The sequence below is a fragment of the Enhydra lutris genome, unplaced genomic scaffold (assembly GCF_002288905.1).
Source record: "Enhydra lutris kenyoni isolate GAN:26980312 unplaced genomic scaffold, ASM228890v2 scaffoldscaffold93, whole genome shotgun sequence".
Lineage (NCBI taxonomy): Eukaryota > Metazoa > Chordata > Mammalia > Carnivora > Mustelidae > Enhydra > Enhydra lutris.
In genome coordinates this window covers 1,961,714-1,981,080 of record NW_019154177.1, presented here as the reverse complement: position 1 = coordinate 1,981,080, position 19,367 = coordinate 1,961,714, and the positions used below count along the sequence as shown (strand labels likewise).

The following is a 19,367-nucleotide window of genomic DNA, read 5'->3' as shown; positions in this document are numbered from 1 at the left end:
GGAATCCAGGAAGGAGATTGTGTCCAGGTACCTGGTGGGCAGCCTCCTTGGTCTCCCGAGGCATCCAGGTCACGGAGAGAGGGGCAGGGGCCTTGTGGACCTCAGGGAGCAGGGGCTGGGTTACAAGATAAGCTGCTGAGGCTCATCCCTAGACGGCAAATGCCAGGCCCACATCTGGTGGTCCTGGGTCACCTCCGGGGCGGGGGTGTGTGTGTGTGTGTGTGTGTGTGTGTGTGTGTGTGCGCGCGCGCGCGCGCGCGCTGGATCTGTGTTGCTGGGGATCCCTCTTGTGCACGCAAATCCCTCAGCTTTCTCCTGTTCCCGCACACGTTCCTCTCTTGTCCTTAGGGGACGGTGGTACCGGATTTCCTTCCAGCCCACATGGGGGAGGGGCTCCTTTCCCCCGGGTCTCTCCCAGGCACCCAGGAGGTATACGTGTTAATAAACTTGTGTTTTTCTTTTGCTGCTCTCTTGTGACCGAGTTCCCAGCCAAGGGCTTCCAAGGGTAGAGAGAAAATGATTTTCCCTCCCCTTCCTAAGTAACAGACACCCTGGGTGCCCTGGGGCTCCGTCCACACGTCCTCCGTGAAGGCGGAGAGACCCTTGCAAAGGCAGGTGCAGGAGCTGGTGATGGAGCAGAGGAAGGCTGCGCGGGGTCCGCGGGTGCCGGGTGCCGGAGGGCACTGGCCGTGGGCACTGGCCGTAGGCACGGCCTTGGCTCCAAGCCCAAGGCAGAGGCAGAAACCGCAGGAGCGGCGCGGTCCGCTGCCCAGACGCCTCTATCCCAGCCGCTCCGCGGGTCGGGAAGCCGGGCTTCTTCGCGCCTCCTAGCCCGCAGGGGTCCGGGGGCCGGGCCCAGTGCGGCTCCCCGAGGTCCCCGCCGGCTTCCTGGAGGAGGTGGTCCTGCGGAGGCCAAGGCTGGAGAGGGAAGTGAAGGGGGTGTGAATCAAACTGGCAAGGGGCTGATCCTTCCTATGATAAATAATAAAAGTAAATCCATTCTTAACAAAGCAGAGTGGCGCAGCGGAAGCGTGCTGGGCCCATAACCCAGAGGTCGATGGATCGAAACCATCCTCTGCTAAGTGCTTTTTGATTTCCCTGTGTCTGGAGGGGGAGATGGCCTCAGAAAGGAAGTGCAGGCCATTTAATAAAATCCAACACTGACATTGTATCTGATTTCTAGGAATGTGTGGTATTTTCCACCTTTCTCCCCAAATGATTGCATAGTTCCTCTTTTGCTCATTTCAAAGTGGAGGCAAATCTTATCCCTAGAAGAGAGAAAGGGAAGGTGACAAACTCCATGTTTGTTCCAACAGGTTAATCCACCTTCCAGTGAACAGACTCTACCTCGAGGCGGTATAGGACTTCCCTTGCACATTTTCTTACACTTAAAGGAAAAACATTACTTTTGTCTGAGATCATTGGTTACTGTAAAGCTATATTGCCTTTTTTTACTTGGGTGGGAGTTTTCTGCTTCTTTCACTCTTTTGTCTATTTCTATGCATGATTTTATTACATTCATTTCAAGTTGATGGTAATGGGCTGAAAATTCTTCTCTAAAGCAATATATGTACACTAACTGGGAAGATGTCTTTTATAGCCTCTCCTTGTCCAAATCCACAGAAACTGGATTCTTGGGAATGTTATGAGAAAGACAAGAAGTTAAATGTGAAATGGAAGAAAAATTGGAATACGTTAAAATGAAACATTTTGTGCATCAAATTCCATGGATGAAGAAGGAATAAAAATAGTCTTTCTGATATATTTGCAGAAGAAATTGAGAGAAAATGACTACTCAAAATACTTTTAATGAGTGCCTAGAGTGTGGCAGGAAAATAGAAACGCTTCTAAACAATGGGAATTCACAGAGCAAGATATCAAAAGCAAAAATATTGACAAAAAGGTGTATGCGATAGACCTGTCTTGTTCCCTCGAGTTTAGTGATGAAGATGTTCCTGTTTGGCAAGACCAACCATCCTCAATTTATTTTGCTTGTTTACCCCCTAAAAGCATTTTAACTAACTTCAAGTGTCCAGACATAGGAGATTGGTTGAATAAACAGTGGCATACAGACTCAAAGGAAAAGCCCCATGCAGCTACAAAAAAAGAAACAGACTGATTTCCAAGTGATATTGTTAAGTGGGGGAACCAGAGCAGGTGAACATTACACTATGCTACCATTTTTTAAGAAAGAAGGGGAGTTAGGATAACATACACATACAGTATCATTCATAGATAACCAGTGAAGCTGGTTATTTTATGAGCTTAGCCCTTTTTTTTTTTTTTAAAGGAAGCTGGTTATTTTAGAGGGTTGTAATAGTTGTGGGGGGACCTGAGTATAAAGGAATATGGGAAGAACATTTCTCTGAGTATACTTTTTGACAAACTTTTACCTTTTGAAAGCAGGTGAAAAATCTGCCTGAAAATTCGAAATGAGCCAGTCTGCCAGAGACAATGGAAGGGGCTCCTCTGGCCCATCACTTGATTGTTTTAACTAAGAACAGTGTCTTTAAGCAATTTTAATTCCTTGGAGTCTTTATGAATTGCCACAGTATTTTTGTGTTCTCACATTGCTTTCCAGTGGTCTTCTAAAAGTTTTCCTCATAAATTTAAATTACTCCAAAGAATGTAACTGCTAGCATATGGTAAAATTTGGACATGAAGAAAGAGTCCTGTTAGCGATTGGATTTTGTCCATTGGAAACTTAAAGCTCTAACGATTTGATATGCATTAGCATTCTCTAAAAATATATTTGGTGAAAAAAGTAGGACAGAGAAAGGCAAATACCATATGACTTCATTTGTATGTGGAATCTAGCAGAAAAACAAACAAAAGAGCTCATACAGAGAACCAGTTGGTGGCTGTGGAGGCAGAAGATGGCAAAAGGCAAGAACCAGGGTTCAAAGGTACAAAGTTCCCATTACAAGAGAAATAAGTCCTGGGGAGGTAATGTACATCATGATGACTGTCATAAATAATACTGATTTGCATATTTGAAAGTTGATAAGGGAGGAGATCTGAAACGTTCTCATCACAAGTAAAAAAAATGTAACTATGTATGATATTTGATGTTAACTAGATTTATTGTAGTGATCATTTTACAATATATATAAATATCAAAACATTATGTTGTACACCTGAAACTAATGTTATGTATTAATTATACCTCAATTTTAAAAATATGGCATGCTTTTATTTAACAGTTGAAAAACGTTCGTGAATTCTTCTTTCTCTTTTAAAAGTATTTCTATTCTGTAACTGTCACAGAATTATGTCCCCAAATGTTGCATTTTTATGCTTAAAGGCTGTGATTAATAACCCTATCATACTAGTCTAAATCAGAAAAACATAAAAATTGAGATGATTTTTAGTTATTTCAAGTGTTTTTAATTCTATTTTAAGTGTTTTTCTTCTGGTTTGAGTTGTCTTTAATAGCATGCAATCAATAAAAAGTGATTGTATAATTTTTCATAAGTATTCAGTATATGAAAAAGAAAATTGTATTGGAACTTAATAAAAGGGTTGGGATTCCCATTTAAGTCAGGGGTCTGTGGATGCCAATTGCTTGGGGCTGGAATGGAAAGGATTTGGTAAAGTTAGGGGAATGATCAGGACATAGACAAAACTCTCAGACCAAGGTCCCACCGAGATTTGAACTCGGATCGCTGGATTCAGAGTCCAGAGTGCTGACCATTACACCATGGGGCCCACCGGGTATGTGTCCTCTCTGATTCGCAAATGACAGAGTTTTTCCTCCCAAGCCCCCGCCCTTGCCAGCTGAAAGGTGCTCAGAAGCACGCCGCGTTTTCCTGCTCTGGGACGGTGTGGACCGGCACCTGTAGCGCACCTTCTGCACTAGAGTGTCCCGCAGAGCCCCGACTCCACACGTCAGGCGTCGCCCCCGCCAGCCCCGAATTCCCTCCCTCGCGGTGTGGGAACTGGTTCTCGCCGCAGACCAGGAGAGGCCGTGACGGAGACCGACCATCCCCGAGGTGCGGGCCCCGCGACGGCTGTTTCGTCGTGTTCCGCACCTCAGGCTCACGGCCGCCCTGAGGTGGGACTATTGTCGCTCCTTTACTGGGGACACACCTGGGGCAGAGCCCTGGGGTCCTCAGGCTGCTTCCTCAGACTCTGCTCCTTCCGCCAACCACCGTCGTAAGTGCGGAGGTGGCGGAGCCCGCGCACCGCCTGCGGGAGGGTCTCAGCAAAGCCCCCGGCGGAGGTCTGTTCGCACAAGGACTGGGGCGGGAAGAGGGTCGCGGGGGCACCTGGGGGGGATACCCGTGTGTGGCGGGGGGCACTGGGGGTCGGGGGGAGGAGGATCCCCGCGGCCCTGGCGCACCTCGGGTCGCGGGGAGGGCCCCTCGGGAGCGCTCCCGCAGCAGCCCCGAGCCTCGCGTCCTCCGCCGGGACGGAAAGCGCGCGCAGGGGAGGCCCCGAACTCACGTCAAGGCCCGGCGCCAGCTGCCGCGCGCGTCGCCCGCACTCGCCTGGGCGCCCCCGGTCAAACCCGCGCGGCCCGCGGGAATGCGCGTGTGTGTGCGGAGGGGGCACGTCTCGCAGGGTGTCGGCCGGGCCCGGCGCCCGAGGGAACTACCTGGGTCTCCCGCGACAGCACTCGGCGTGCGAGCGAGCGAGGGCCGCGGCCACTTCCTCAGCGCGCGGGGCTGCACGTGCCCTTCCAGGAGCCAGTGGAAGCGGGACCGCGGGAGGCTGGGGGTAATGCAGTTTCCGGCCTGCGCGGGGCGGGGCTGCTGCCCCCTGGGCTCGGGGCTCCGCGGAGCCGCGCATCGAGGGCGGAGCGCCCCCTGGCGGACGTGGAGCGTAAAGCGCAGCCAAGCGAAGCGAAACGAAACAGCCTGCAACACCGCAGGCGCGGGCAGCCCACCCCCACGACGCGGACTCCCCCTGCAAACACCAGGCCTTGCCCGAGAGCCCCTTGCAGCGGGAGTTCTGCAGGGTGGCAATTACTGCACAGTTGGGTCTGTTCTGGAAAGCCGGGCTGGGAATCTTCCTCAAGCTACGACAGGTGGAGGATGGTCAAGGTCGGTTGGTTGTTTGCAGAGAGGTGGTAGGAGATCCTCAGGAAGGAGGGTGACAATCCTCCACAGGTGAGCCCAAACTGTCAAAGCCTGGCAGAGATAAGGAAAAGGTCCTCACAAAGGAAATACTCTTAAACGTGCGCTGAGAAATCCGCAGATTTCTCTTTCCTTCGCAAAACTAGTCAGCGATGAATACAGTAGTTTGATCACATCTTGTAACGCCAAAGGGAAGAGCAGTTCCGATGGCCTTAACCCTGCGGGGTTCCAAAGGCGGCCCCGACTTGAGCAGCGCCGCTCTCCCTTTAGTGAACAGGGTTTCGGTGCTGCTCGTGGCCTCCTCCCGTGGGCCCCTTTCCTCCCTCAGCTGACTGGGATGGGAGCCAAGGTGGGGCACGAGTAAGAGCCGAGGAAGGGCCCAGTTCAGAACCCAGTGTCTCCTTCCTGAGGAAGGAAATAGGGCACCTTCAGCCCCAAACCCTGCTTCCTGAGGAGCACTCAAAAATCTTCAACTTACTCACAAACGTGCAATTAGTGCTTTCCAGAGGCTGGGCCCCCAACAGGCTGGGCTCCTTACAGCCAACAGGAAATCAAAACTAGGTCCATGCAGACCTCAGGATGACTGGGCAGGAATGAAGTGAAAGGAGCCTTTCTTCCTGGAGGTGAATTTTCACCCCAAACATGCAAATTACAGTGGTCCAACCCCCCCAACCCCCAACACCCCCCCCCCACCCTCTGCCTTTAGCTACCGAGTGGTCTCATTAAGAGCAGCCATGGTTGGGGCCTTGGACTGCTGGGTTTGGATCAGGTCATGATCTCCCTGTCAGGGGACTGAGCCCCTGGTCTGGGCCCCCCAATCAGCAGGGAGTCTGCTTCCCCTTTGCTCTTCCACTCCACACTCTCCCCTGCCCTGCCTGTCCACTCCTTCTTAAATAAATACATAAATAAAAAATAAATAAAATAAAATTTTAAAAAATGACTTTTTAAAAAAGCCATGGTTGGTGTTAATCTCCAAGGAGACTGGTGCTCCAGTCTTGGGCCAAGCTCATTCTTAGTGTGGGCAGAGACTAGGGGTCATCAAAGGAAAAGGAGTCAGAGGAAATCTGGGAAGAAGCAGAGCAGAGCATCTGAGAACCCACCAGGGACAAGAGCTCTTCTGGATTCTGGGATGATCGAACCAGAACAGGTGAAAGGCTCTGGACTCAGCACATCTTTGGGAGCTCCTGTGTCAGCGGGGGTCTGTGGGACTGAGAGCTGAACGGGGAACAGGCCCCAGGACTGAGCCCTCTCGCTGGAGAACGCGAGGCCTTGAACATGGGGGAGGGCCTATTAAACAAGCAATTAGGACAAGTATGAAAAGGGGGGTTTTGGGGTCCTGAGGAGACACAGAGGAAGCACTTAAGCCCAGATAAAGGGAGCCAAGGATGGCCTCAGGGAGAAGGGCTGAGTTAATAATGGTCTAAATTAATAAATTAATAAAGGTCTAAGTTAATAGATGAGGAGTGGGGAGAGAACCGGACCTCATAACAAGAGGCCAGAGAGGAGGGCAAAACCGCTTAGCAGATAAAAAATGAGAAGGGGAGGGGAATGGGAAAATAGAAACCAGGTCACCCTGGCGGGTGACTAGAAGCTATGGGGGCGGGGGTAGGTGCGTGGCAGAAACAGTGACAGCTAGGCTGGAGGTGTGGGCAGGTAAAGGCGGCGGTCACCGAAGGGAGCAAGCCGCCCCTCGAGAGCCGAAAGGCTTGTCCTGGGTGAGAATCCTCTACGGGGCCACCAGCGGCGGCCGCCCGCACGAGCGAGGGCACAGTCTCCCAGCGCGACCCCCCTCGAGCGCAGCGGTAGCACGAAAAGGCGAGGCAGCTGCGGCAGGACTGGGTGGCCCGAGGGCAAGGCCGCAGACGGCGAGTGCACCTGCTCGGCCGTGGGCTTGAACGCCATCCTCTGAGCGCCGCGCAGAGAGAGGCCAGGCCGCCGGGATTGCGTTCCCAGGCCAGGTCCCCAGCTCTTCCCAGGTTACACGTCTCAAATACTCCCCCTACTCCACCCCCCTCTCACCACCCTCCCCACTCCCCCCGACTCCACCCCCGGGTCCCCGCACAGTTTCCAGGATTGGCGGCTGCTTCTTCCTGTGCGGCTCTCTGCCCCTGGTCTGTGGGCGCGGACTTCCGATCATATTAGTGCTCGTTCTGGCTGCTGTATTGGCTGGATTACGGGGGGGTAGGGAGGGGAGGGGGGAATGTTAGTTTTAAGAGGGGAGATAGCAGGAAGAAAAATGAAAAAGAAGAAAAAAAACATGTAAAGGAAAAGCGGAGAAGGTCCCACCGAGATTTGAACTCGGATCGCTGGATTCAAAGTCCAGAGTGCTAACCATTACACCATGGGGCCGGCGGGGGCCATTTTCTAACAGGTACCTCTTGTGATAAATACACATCACGGAAGCGCTAAATCCCAATTACTAAAATTAAGACCCCCCCCTTCTCTTTTTCCAATCAAACTGTACCGCCCCTTGCAGGGGTATTTTGAAAACGTGTGAGTGCTGCAGTCGTCTCCGTGGATGGGGGCACAAATGGCTTTTACAGGTCAGAACCACAGGGGCTGGAAGTCCTGAGATTCTCAGGAATCCTAGACAAAGAATTATCCCTAGGGCCGCGCAGATGTCGTAAACTGACCTTGTCTGTTTCGTCTGGTTTTCAGGGGCCTTTTCTAACAGTGACATTCCTGCTCCCGCCTTTGTCCCTTTCTATCCTGAATCATCAGACACAAAACTTGTAGGGCAGTGTAGGGCCTTGTTAGGACTCTTTTATTCTGAGGTGGGAGGTCCCAGTTTCTGCTTGGGTATCCTGGGAGATCACCTTTACAATGGTCCGCCACCACATGAGAAGTCTGACCACGGTGAGGCCACCATCCTGTTAAGAAGCCCATAACCCGTAGCTGGCTCAGCCTAGCTGTCATATGACAGAAGAGTGACTAAAGATGCCCACAGATGATTCCAGCCCTCAGCACCTGTCCCAAAAACCACTCTGGGCCAGGAAAACTCGCATCTGAGGCTGCAGACATCCCAGAGGCATCCTGATCACAGAATCCATGAATATAACAAAATGTTTGCTTTATGGCAACAAAGTTTGGGCTCGCTTACTCTGCAGTCACAGTAACCCCCCCAAAACCCCCCTCTAGAAACAGCAGTTATCCCTATCTACTCCCTCAGTGTTGCCCAAGAGGACTGTCCTCAAATGTTTTTGTCACCATAAATAATTTGTTAATGAATATCAGGGTTCATGTTTTTTTATGGACCTGTTTAAGATCTTGTTATATACTTCCCAAAATGAGGACTGTTTACAAAATTGTTAGCCTTGGGGTCTGCAAGAGTTGGATGAAATGGAAAAGTTGAAAATATGAAGTAGATGACTAAGGATACGAAAACTCCCCCCAACACATCCTCTAAGCGCTATGTATTGTTATTCCATTAAGCAGTAAAAAGCCATCTGTTGGGACATCAGTCCCTCAGTGTCATTCCAGATGTCTTGGTGCTGGGGGCATGTATGGCTGGGAACAAGATTCTTGTTAGAATTCACCTCTTTAGGGAGAGTTTTACAAGAATGTCATTTGCTTCCCTAGATCTAGATCCTGGTGTTGGTGGGGCCATCTTCTCTTTGTGCAGAGCTTACCTGCGACTATGCAAAAACCTTCTGGGTTTTGAGGCTCAAGGCAGGCATTAAGTTGGACTCAGAGAAACAGGCAGACATCTGAAGCAAAACTTCTCACCCCATTACTCCCTTTGCTACAAGCACACGGGCCTCTCTTGCTGTTTCCAGAACATGCTAAGCAGGGAGCTGTCTGGGGTACTTCGCCCTTGTTCCTTCCACCTGGAGCAGCTTCCCCCAGATGGCGACTCTGTCAGCGCTCATTGAAGCGCTGGTGCCCCAGCGAGACCCTGTGCAAGGGTCTCCCAGTTCAAGTTGGGACTCCCAGTTCCTTACCCACTTCCTTGCTTTATTTTATACAAACTACTTCATCAAGGGGCTGATATAGTTTAGATTTTATTAATTTATTTCTGATTGTCTGGCTCCCTCCTCCCCTCGATGTGCCACAAGAACAAGAAATCTCAGACTTTTTTTTCACTGGGTCTCCTCAGTGCTAGACTAGTGTATGCTGTATAACAGATGGTCCTATTTTATGATTAGAGCCATTAATTTTCTTTATACACAGAGGTAAAGTTATGGGCCCTCCAATGATTTGCCTGACTAATAACTGGGATTTGCAATAATGTGCATATTCTGCTTCCCTTAATGCATGATGCTGAATTTCGTTCGTGTTACACATGGTCGCAAGCTCTGTGGATTATTTCGGCCTTTGTCACAGTTTCTGTCTTGCTCGCATGTTCTGAGACAGACTGAAGAGTAAGTTCGGAGAGGAAAATGGGAGGTTAAAGCAAACCAATTTAGAAAAAAAAAAAACAAAACAACTTGCATGAAAGATGATGGGGAATGTTTCTCTACTAAATGTAGAAAAAAAAAAAAGAAGACCCTTTTTACTGACAATAAGCCAATAAACACATTCGAAAGGACCTCCCGGATAATAGACAATAAAGCCCCATCAAAGGATGCTAGGTGCCCCAACTGTCTTGTCTGAAAGGAAATCTTCTTCAACCTCTTTTCTAATTCTTCATGTAAAATATGAACTCAAGGCTGCCCTGTGGGGTCCTGCCATGCTGCCTGGCCAATATGGAGCTCTGGGCCAGGGCTCGAAGCTAACACCGGGTTGTTTTCAGTTAAATAAAAACACAGGAGTATGATTTGATTTGTAAGGGGTTTCCTGAGACTTCGTAGACATTGTTGCACAGATCTTGACCTATATCCACCCACAGTGTGCCATTCTGATCCCCTGGCTTATTTGATCATAAGCTACAAAAGTAACAACGTTGCATTATGAAGTCTTCCGTTCAACCTGTAATAGACACTTGCAAGATTCCTCCACTGCTTCCAAAACAGACCGGTGATGCTTTCTGTCTCTCTTTCATGCTCATGGAGCAAAGAAATCCTACAGATGCTGGATTGATTTAGTAAATAATTTGAGAGTCTGCTTCACTTAAAAAACCAAACACTTATATTGGCATCTAGAATTTGGCATATTTCAGAATCTTACTTGATAAGCTCTTCACAGTTCCTACTAGTTGTTTTATCTTGAGGTCCTCTCATCATTTTAAGGACCACACACCTAGTACTGAATGAAGCCCCGGGTGTAAAATTCTGTTGGACTCTTTGGTCGGCCCCTTGGGCTGCTCCCTTCTGCCTACTCTTGCAGACTCTAGTCCCGCCAACTATTACGAACTCCTGGAATATGACACCCACTTTCTTACTTCACCTGCCTAGAACAGTTTTGTATTACCCCCCCACCCCCCCATACACACTGGTAATATTATCTCTCCTGTGCTCCTGAGGCTTTCCACACACATCTTTACTGAAGTATTTATTTATTAATATTATTTTCTCAATATTTGAGCAGGGGGATTCTCAGATTTATTTATTTATTTGTTTATCCGTTATTCATTCATTTATTGGCAATGCATACATGATTTAAGAGCATAAAAGGGTTACAGTTGAAAAGATCCTCCCTTCACCCATGGCAGCTTAACCTAGAAACCCTCTAGAAATATTTTGCAAGCATATAAACATACATGCAGAAAATTCTACTGCATACTATCCTGTATTTTTTGTACTTGCCAATAGATCTTGGAAATCATCCCATATCGATATCCAGAGAAGGCTGATAATACACAGTGGTCGCAAATATGGCTTCAGAAGAGATTTTTTTTTTTTAATTATGTTTTTACTATTTATTAGCTGTGCAACCTCAGGGAATTTACTCAACCTCTCTGAATCCCCATTTTATAATCTATAAAACAGGCAAGTAGTAATTTAACTTATCAGGTTGTTATAAAGATTCGGTAATTGGATGTATGTAAGGAAACTTTTAGGACATTATTTGGTAAGCAATAAACACCAGTTATTATGAAGAACATTCTCAATTGTTCTTACCATCAGACAGAATAATGTCCTGTAACTCATTCCTTCGTTTTTGATCACTCAGATTGCTCCTTGTCATCTATTCTACTAACTGGGCTGTTGCAAAAGCCTGTAATATGCCATTTTGTACATTTTCAAGAATGGTGCCACCCCCGAGGTGGTGTTTCTGGTTGTAAAAATATATGCTTTTTTTTTTTTTTAAAGAGAGGGTCTTTTATTATTATTATTTTTTAAGATTTATTTATTTATTTGAGAGAAAGAGAGACAGAGTGAGAGAGCATGAGAGGGGAGGTCAGAGGGAGAAGCAGACTCCCCATGGAGCTGGAAGCCTAATGTGGGACTCGATCCCAGGACTTGATCATGACCTGAGCTGAAGGCAGTCACTTAACCAACTGAGCCACCCAGGTGCCCAAAAATATATGCATTGTTTTGAGAGATATTGCCAAATTTTCCTCCATGAACGTTTTACCTATTTTCAGGAACACCAGTGGTGACTGAGAAATAAGGTTCAAGAATTTCCATCCCTAACCCAACATACAATGAGCGGCCTGTAACGAATAGTAAATGCTAAATAAAATGTTAATTGGATGAAAGAATGGTTTAGGAGGTACAGTTGGATTTGGGGGAGTAGCAAGAAAAGCATTTTAAAATCCACTGCAGCATTCATTTGCTGGTGAAGTCACTGAAGATTATTGGAAGGCAAAGTAGAGATAGTTAACTTTAATTGATGACTTTGAGTTGGTCTACTATTACAGAGATTTATTTTAAAATCTGGGAAGAGTAATAAATATTACTGCCGTTTTGTCAATACCTTGATGCAATAGGGTGGCAGAGGATTGTATATAGAATTTGGGGCAGAGTATAACGGGTTTACTGCTTTCCTGTAGCAAAATGCTTTCCTATTGTAATAATGTGTCTTCACTTTAATAATTTCATGTGATTCTAATACATATGAAAAGATACAAGGGCAGAAAACAAATGAACACCGAGGGACTAAAAGTTGCAAGCTCCCTTTACATTTATCCAAGTAATCTCCAACTTATTCCCATTTTAGAGGAAAGATACAGAAATCCATGCCTTATGTAATGTGCTGCAAGACACAAGAGCCTAGAAGTGGCCCTGGTGGCCCTAAGAACCTAGTTGGGCTCTGGGAACAGAGTTAAGGCCGGATAGGCTTGAATCAGTTAATTGCTGTGTAAGAATGACTCATAAGAGCCAATACCTGTTCTGGGGTTTCATTCGCGCTCTCCAGCCTCCCAGAGGTGGGGATTACGATCTAAAACGGGCAGTAGATCCTACTACAAGCACGGACTCAAAGTTTGGAAGCTTAAATTCCATTCACCATTTTTTTGCTGTGTGACCTCAGGTAAGTTACTTCTGTTTTGCCTAATTTGAGAGTCAGAGATGACTGTGCCTTAGCAAGCGGAGGACTATACCCACTAACTTCTTTTTCTTCCCTCAATATTCATACCGGAGTCCACAGGACACTCCTTCCCCTGCAAGGGCACGGCAAAGTCCGCCTCGCCTTCCCCCAAGACGGTCTCAGCGACCCACGAGAAGCTCCGGACACGTACCTCCCTCCACCTTTGCTTGCAAGGAGGAAGGGAGCAGAATCCAGCGGTGAGGCTTTCCGGCCTGCGCGGCTCTAGTTTTCAATTTGGTCTGAAAAGTTCAAAACGCCTCTTTCCTCCTGAGTGCACCGGTGTTTGACTTTTTTAGTGCTCCCGTCTATACCCTCAACATCAGGTCTAGCTGTGGCAAAGTAGGAGGGGCTGTGACTGGATCTGGGTGATGGCAAGCGCCACCATAACGCTGTGCACAACATGCACGGACTGCCAAGCCCGTCATCTGGCTTCACTTACAGGAGTCCACGGGGTGCTCAAGGTGCTCCTGGAGAAAATGATCCGGGATCCAGTCACCGAGACTTTTCAATAGGCAAAGCGCAACAGCTCTATCTTGGTAAAAGTTAAGTGGCTCTGAAAAGAGCCTTTGGGGTTGGATGACAGGACGCTTACTTGTCAAGTTTACTTGGAGCTGGTGTACTTGGTGACAGCCTTGGTGCCCTCGGACACGGCGTGCTTGGCCAGCTCCCCGGGCAGCAGCAGGCGCACGGCCGTCTGGATCTCCCTGGACGTGATGGTCGAGCGCTTGTTGTAGTGCGCCAGGCGGGACGCCTCGCCCGCGATGCGCTCGAAGATGTCGTTGACGAACGAGTTCATGATGCCCATGGCCTTGGACGAGATGCCCGTGTCGGGGTGCACCTGCTTCAGCACCTTGTACACGTACACCGAGTAGCTCTCCTTGCGGCTGCGTTTGCGCTTCTTGCCGTCCTTCTTCTGCGCCTTGGTCACCGCCTTCTTGGAGCCCTTCTTCGGGGCTGGAGCCGACTTGGCGGGCTCGGGCATGCTGGCGACACTCCGACCGCCCTCAGGAGGAAAGAGAAAGTAACGCAGCGAGCAAAGCGCCACTTACCCGTCTTATATAGAAGCCCTTATGCAAATACGGTGTGAGCTACACTCCTGTGTCTGATTGGTGACTATCCCCCCGATTTCGGGCATTAGTGCTGCCCAATCAGAACGCACGGATCCCAGGGTCGCATTTCCATTGGTTGGGATGAAAGTGCCTCCTTAAGGAACGCCAAACCTTGTTTTTCGCGCCCTAGAACGGTTATAAAAGCTACTGTCCTTGCCCCTCCCTTGCTGCATTTGCTAGTGGCGCATTGGACCTCGGGATGTCCGGACGCGGGAAGCAGGGCGGCAAGGCGCGCGCCAAGGCCAAGACGCGCTCGTCGCGGGCGGGCCTGCAGTTCCCGGTGGGCCGCGTGCACCGCCTGCTCCGCAAGGGCAACTACTCGGAGCGGGTCGGGGCCGGCGCGCCCGTGTACCTGGCGGCCGTGCTCGAGTACCTGACGGCCGAGATCCTGGAGCTGGCGGGCAACGCGGCGCGCGACAACAAGAAGACGCGCATCATCCCGCGCCACCTGCAGCTGGCCATCCGCAACGACGAGGAGCTCAACAAGCTGCTGGGCCGCGTCACCATCGCGCAGGGCGGCGTGCTGCCCAACATCCAGGCCGTGCTGCTGCCCAAGAAGACCGAGAGCCACCACAAGGCCAAGGGCAAGTAGAATCGTGGTTCATCCTGCCACCCCAGCTCTTCCCAGTCTAACCAAAGGCTCTTTTAAGAGCCACCTACGACTCTGAAGAACTGAGCACTTTGAAAAACCTTCATCCTTTGCATTTTTAAAAACAACTTAACAACAGTTAGCATAAACCTCACAACTTGGGCAAAAGAGGGAAATTTAAAGTTCGCTTTTATAAAGCCTGAGATTCTTGAAATTCTATGCCTTCATCCCATCTTAGTGTATCGAACATTCTGAAGGCTGGTTTGGGCTCACCAGCATTTGGAATACAGACTATGCATTGCGTCCTTAACTCATGAAAACAGGTGTTCCTAACCTCCCATATTATAAGCCTCTTAAAGGGATAAATTCTGGTGATGTATTTCTTTGGGGCAGCAGTTTTAAAACCTTGTCCTGGCTCTTGACAATTAAAGACATTCTGAAGATACACGGATCAACCCAAACCTCCATATGGAGCCAAAGCTATTTGTAAAGCCTTTAGAATTCTGACAGACTTAATGCGGCCTGTTTTCCATTAGGAAAGTCAATAGGTAGCTAATTTTACTGATGATCATTCCTCTTCTTAAAATGTGTTTGTCTTAGTCTTTTTATTGTGGCTTAAAGGTCTTGATGCTCGAATAGAATTAGAGTCTATAATTGCTGGCCTTGGTGACTTCTAGCTCAGGGGTCCTCAAGATGCACGATGCCTTGCAAGGAGCCTATCCTATGGTTTTGCCGGTTGCTAATGAGAAGTGCTGGATGTAGATGCAAAGGGTGGTTTAGTTTATCCCTGCGTAGCTTACTGGTGGTGGGGAATTAGATTCTTTAAGACAAAGGGATTATGAGTCATTATGGTAAATTGCAGACACACAATGCTTTATGCCCATGGCAGAGCCAACCCCTCCACCCCCAAAGTAATAGAACAAGACAGTCGGTTTCTGTTATAATTTTGAATTTCCAGGATAGCAGAAAAATAAAGCATGCATGCTGCAGTGGGACTGCCTGATATTATCTGCAACTGAAAAATTTATGTAAGGATGTTTTTCTGTGAGGTTACTTGCCTTGGATTGCTCACATGCCAATTTGATTTTTTTCTAGCAGAAAATTTTTTAAAAAATTAAATATTCAAAGAATAAGAAATCGAGAGGAGAGGGTATAGAGTTGAGCTGTCCTGTGTGGTAACCACTAGCCAATCGTGGCTGGCAGTCACTGGGCACGTGGCTAGTCTGACTTAAGGGGTGCGGATCTATGGAATATATTGTACTCTGCGGGGTCGTACAAAACAAAAAGGAAGGTAAAATATCTAACAGTTGCTGGCCACATTCAAAATGAATATTTTGGATATATTGGGTTAAGAAAATACTATTTAAAATAATTTTTCGTTCTGTTACTTTGTTCTGATGTGGATCCTAGAAAAATTGCTATTTCTTACGTAGCTGGTGTTTATTTATACTGGAAATCGCCGGTAGAAAGCGGACAGAAAACATACATACATATTGAGGTCATGGGCAAGTCACATCAGGGCATTTGGGGCACAAGTAAAAGCTCGAGCCCTTAACCAATCCGGTTCCCGGTTGTGTAGTCTCCCTTCTGCCCAATCAGCTTCTGGCTCTCACTATAAATACTCTGACCAGCTCGCGCCTTTCACTGCAACTGAGCGTTGGAGTCATGGCTCGCACGAAGCAGACGGCGCGCAAGTCGACCGGCGGCAAGGCCCCGCGCAAGCAGCTGGCCACCAAGGCGGCCCGCAAGAGCGCGCCGGCCACGGGCGGCGTGAAGAAGCCGCACCGCTACCGGCCCGGCACGGTGGCCCTGCGCGAGATCCGGCGCTACCAGAAGTCCACCGAGCTGCTGATCCGCAAGCTGCCGTTCCAGCGGCTGGTGCGCGAGATCGCGCAGGACTTCAAGACCGACCTGCGCTTCCAGAGCTCGGCCGTCATGGCGCTGCAGGAGGCGTGCGAGGCCTACCTGGTGGGGCTCTTCGAGGACACCAACCTCTGCGCCATCCACGCCAAGCGCGTCACCATCATGCCCAAGGACATCCAGCTGGCGCGCCGCATCCGCGGCGAGAGGGCCTGAGCCACACGGTCTCCCACTCCTTCCCAAAGGCTCTTTTCAGAGCCACCACATATGCTGAAAAGGCCTGTTTCCCTGCACGGGTGTGCCCCATTTCCGGGCATTTCACAGTTGTGGTTTCTAAGTATGTACAAGATTCCTTATAGGTGCGTTTTCCTACTTTGTCTTGATAGGCGGCCCGGGTTGTATTTTACTTAGCTTTACCTGTTCTTGTCTGGCGTCCATCTCAGAACAGTAAAGAACTTAGACTTAGCATACAGTGAGACTACCTCCAAAATGTACCCTTCTCCACTTTGTGAAACGGATGGAAAAAAATTTCTAAATTACATGGTACTTTATAATTGTATAGTAGGGTCACAGCTAATTGTTAAAACCATCGACCATAATCAGGCTATCTGCCTTCCTGTAAGTGACTTTATGGTGAGTAGAACCTGGGATGTCCACAGCTGGAATTTAGGATGATGCCATGATTTTATCAAATAGAAATGTCCTAATACCTTCCAAGAAAAAGTATGTATACTGTCCGTAATCTAGGGAATTTGGAGGAAAGCAAATGCCCTCCCTTGCAACTCCTTTCCTCAATGCCATGGTGATCCAATCTAAGGCCCAATTTCTAACCAGATTGATGTTCTTGAGTGCAAACAGTGCCTTCCTTTCATATGGGCTGGGAAGCAGCTATTAAGAAGGGCCCACACATTGCGAAGTCCCTGTCCGCACTGAACAATACTCTTGCTGCGGGGTAGAGCCCCCTCTCCTTGAGATAATGCAGTCAGTATAATTTTCCAAATTAGTCTTTCGGTTCTGATTATGTGAAGATTTATTCAGGAGCAACACGTGGTTCTAGTTCCATGGACATTTTTAGTTCTGTGGACATCGATACTCCATGCTTCTCAAAACACTCCTTGTGCAAAACTGATCATCTCGTGGCTTTCCACCTAAGCTCTTTCTGGGCTTTCAAGGTTCTCTCGTAACCATATACCAGGACTTTAGTTTTTCTGTAGGAATGACACACAAATATTTAGTGACACCAGATCATTTGGGCTCTGCTACCGTGTAGATGGTGGGAACATCTACTAAGATATCTCACTGGAGTAGTGATAGTGGTGATCAGTCCGAGATGCATTTAGGGTTTCCTGGAGATCTACAAGAATGAATATGCACATTTGAGCTCAGGAGATACAGTCTGGGATGGACATAAAGATTTGGGAGTCATTAGTCTATAAATAGTATTTTAAACCAAGGGAGTGGCCTGCAGATCCCCTCCGGTTCCATCCTTCTCTTGCAATCCCCACTTTATTGCCAGTATCAAACTTCGTGTCATTTGCCTGAACATTTCACAAGCCAGGAGTCTTGCTCATTCTCTGCTATGATTCCCAACTTTCCTCTAATTCCCAATTTCCTTTAACTGTTAGGTCAGATGTTCCTTCACACAGATCTTACTCCTCTTTGCGCTCCTAATACCCTATGCTTATGTCTCTTGCTACATTGTATTTTCATTATTTGCTTTTGCCTGATTCTTCCCATTAGACTGCATTTCTTTTGGACAGGCCATGGTTTATTGGTGTGTCCTTAATGCATTGTACTTGATCATGAAATAAAAATTTAAGGAAAGTGTAAGTACATTAAGATTCAATAAAAAAGGAAACAGAAGAAAGTCTTTGTGCCTCCATTTCCTTAGATGGCAGAACTAGTAAGTGGGGTAAATATTCCAATCCTTTCTGAGGCCTAGAATAAAAGGATCTAGCTTTGCCCATATAGAAACATGAACAAAATACCAGGATATTTTACCTCACTCTTCTCAAAACAGCATTTGGCTTTTCTGAAGTGTTCCTATTTTTTTTTTTTTTCAAACTGTGGTTCTTCATCATCAAAATTTGGAATCAAGTTGATAGTATTCAGTGTTGTCCTTGTTACCACCAAGCTTGATACTGCCGTATTCAAGATCTCATTTGGCAGTGTGGTAATCTATATGCTGTCAGGTAGAAAATATGAATAATCAGAATACTACACATCGTATTTGAATACTTTCAGTAAGCATCATTTAAAAAATTATTCCCTAAAGGCAAATTTTTTAAGATACAAGATTTACTACCTTCCTGCTGATAACCCCAATGGGTTTCTGTATACCATTTAGGGAAACCATTCCCGCATCCCCCCCAAAGCCGCTTTGACTTGATAGTAAAATTTGTCACCCATAAGCCACCCCGAAAGAATTTCCAGCTACAGACTTAGGTAATCATCAAAAGTCAATTTATTGTTCTTGTATATTCAATATAAACGACTTTAAAATAATAGTCAAGCTCACAAATGTCAACGTCAACTTGTTGGCATTGGCAATGTATCCTAAATACTGTAGGGATGGAAAATAATTTTTTCTTCTTAAACCTCCCCCCCATCCCGTACCCTTCCACCCTACCTGGCTAAAGAAATAAATTGACATGGGACAGATTGAACAGGAGGAAAAGCACGTTTGATTACAAGCAGAGGCCCACTTAAACTTCCTATGCCAAAGAAATAACCGCAGAGCCAGTGTTTATATTTTTGAGAAATGTGTGAGGACTTGACAGAATACAGAAAACCGACGTTTGGGATCATGATTTAGTGAGGAAATAGAAGCAGAATTTGAGCTGCAGTCGATTTAGTAAAAAATGTTAACAAGGTTTGTTTCTACCACTCCCTAGCCTTTAGAGTTCATTTATGTCCACTAACAAGACTGCTCTTTACCTTAGTATCAGGAGAGCATTTTTCATATACGTTTATCCCTACTTTCCAGGGAAACAGGAAGGTCTTGTGTCTTTAATCTGGCTGTTTCCAAGTAGTCTCGAATCACAGTAATCAATATACCATTGTGGTAAGTTTGCCTGCACATGGCCACCATAAATACCAATTGAGTGTGGAGAAGGGTTGAGGATTAGCTAGGACTAAAGCCTTAACTGGAAAATTATTCCACCGTTAAGGCTGATTTGAGACACATAGTGAAAAAGTGTCACCTTTTTAGGATTAGAGAAGTGGCTCTGAAAAGAGCCTTTTGTTCTTTCGTTGTTTTAAACCTTCCTCCTCACTTGGCCTTGTGGTGGCTCTCGGTCTTCTTGGGCAGCAGCACGGCCT

At 47.5% G+C, this 19,367-nt stretch overlaps 4 protein-coding genes and 3 non-coding genes across 8 annotated transcripts in view; 3 read left to right on the top strand and 4 right to left on the bottom strand.

Annotated features, from left to right (window-relative positions):
• The window catches only part of LOC111138601, an 896,555-nt gene that overhangs the window by 196,352 nt on the left and 680,836 nt on the right, over window positions 1-19,367 (bottom strand). The window lies entirely within an intron of this gene.
• On the top strand, window positions 1,010-1,081 carry TRNAM-CAU. The gene has a single exon. It is a non-coding gene; the product is annotated as a tRNA-Met (tRNA).
• TRNAQ-CUG lies at window positions 3,637-3,708 on the bottom strand. Its single transcript has one exon. It is a non-coding gene; the product is annotated as a tRNA-Gln (tRNA).
• Window positions 7,356-7,427, bottom strand: TRNAQ-UUG. Its single transcript has one exon. It is a non-coding gene; the product is annotated as a tRNA-Gln (tRNA).
• LOC111138544 (histone H2B type 1) lies at window positions 11,454-13,470 on the bottom strand. The gene has a single exon (XM_022490562.1). It carries the CDS (start codon window positions 13,468-13,470, stop codon window positions 13,090-13,092), a length of 381 nt encoding a protein of 126 aa, XP_022346270.1. The 3' UTR covers window positions 11,454-13,089.
• LOC111138540 (histone H2A type 1-B/E) lies at window positions 13,797-14,372 on the top strand. 2 transcript variants are annotated; one of them, XM_022490558.1, is made up of 2 exons: window positions 13,797-13,877; window positions 13,983-14,372. In XM_022490558.1, exons 1-2 carry the CDS (start codon window positions 13,797-13,799, stop codon window positions 14,187-14,189), a joined length of 288 nt encoding a protein of 95 aa, XP_022346266.1. In that variant the 3' UTR covers window positions 14,190-14,372. The 2 variants fall into 2 exon arrangements, with proteins under 2 accessions (XP_022346266.1, XP_022346265.1); XM_022490557.1 differs by having other exon boundaries at window positions 13,797-14,372.
• On the top strand, window positions 15,578-16,855 carry LOC111138532 (histone H3.1). The gene has a single exon (XM_022490548.1). It carries the CDS (start codon window positions 15,852-15,854, stop codon window positions 16,260-16,262), a length of 411 nt encoding a protein of 136 aa, XP_022346256.1. The 5' UTR covers window positions 15,578-15,851; the 3' UTR covers window positions 16,263-16,855.

What these genes read in the sequence shown, in the direction of transcription:
- LOC111138544 (XM_022490562.1), bottom strand. Translation starts at nt 13,470, where the DNA reads ATGCCCGAGCCCGCCAAGTCGGCTCCAGCCCCGAAGAAGGGCTCCAAG.
- LOC111138540 (XM_022490557.1), top strand. Translation starts at nt 13,797, where the DNA reads ATGTCCGGACGCGGGAAGCAGGGCGGCAAGGCGCGCGCCAAGGCCAAG.
- LOC111138532 (XM_022490548.1), top strand. Translation starts at nt 15,852, where the DNA reads ATGGCTCGCACGAAGCAGACGGCGCGCAAGTCGACCGGCGGCAAGGCC.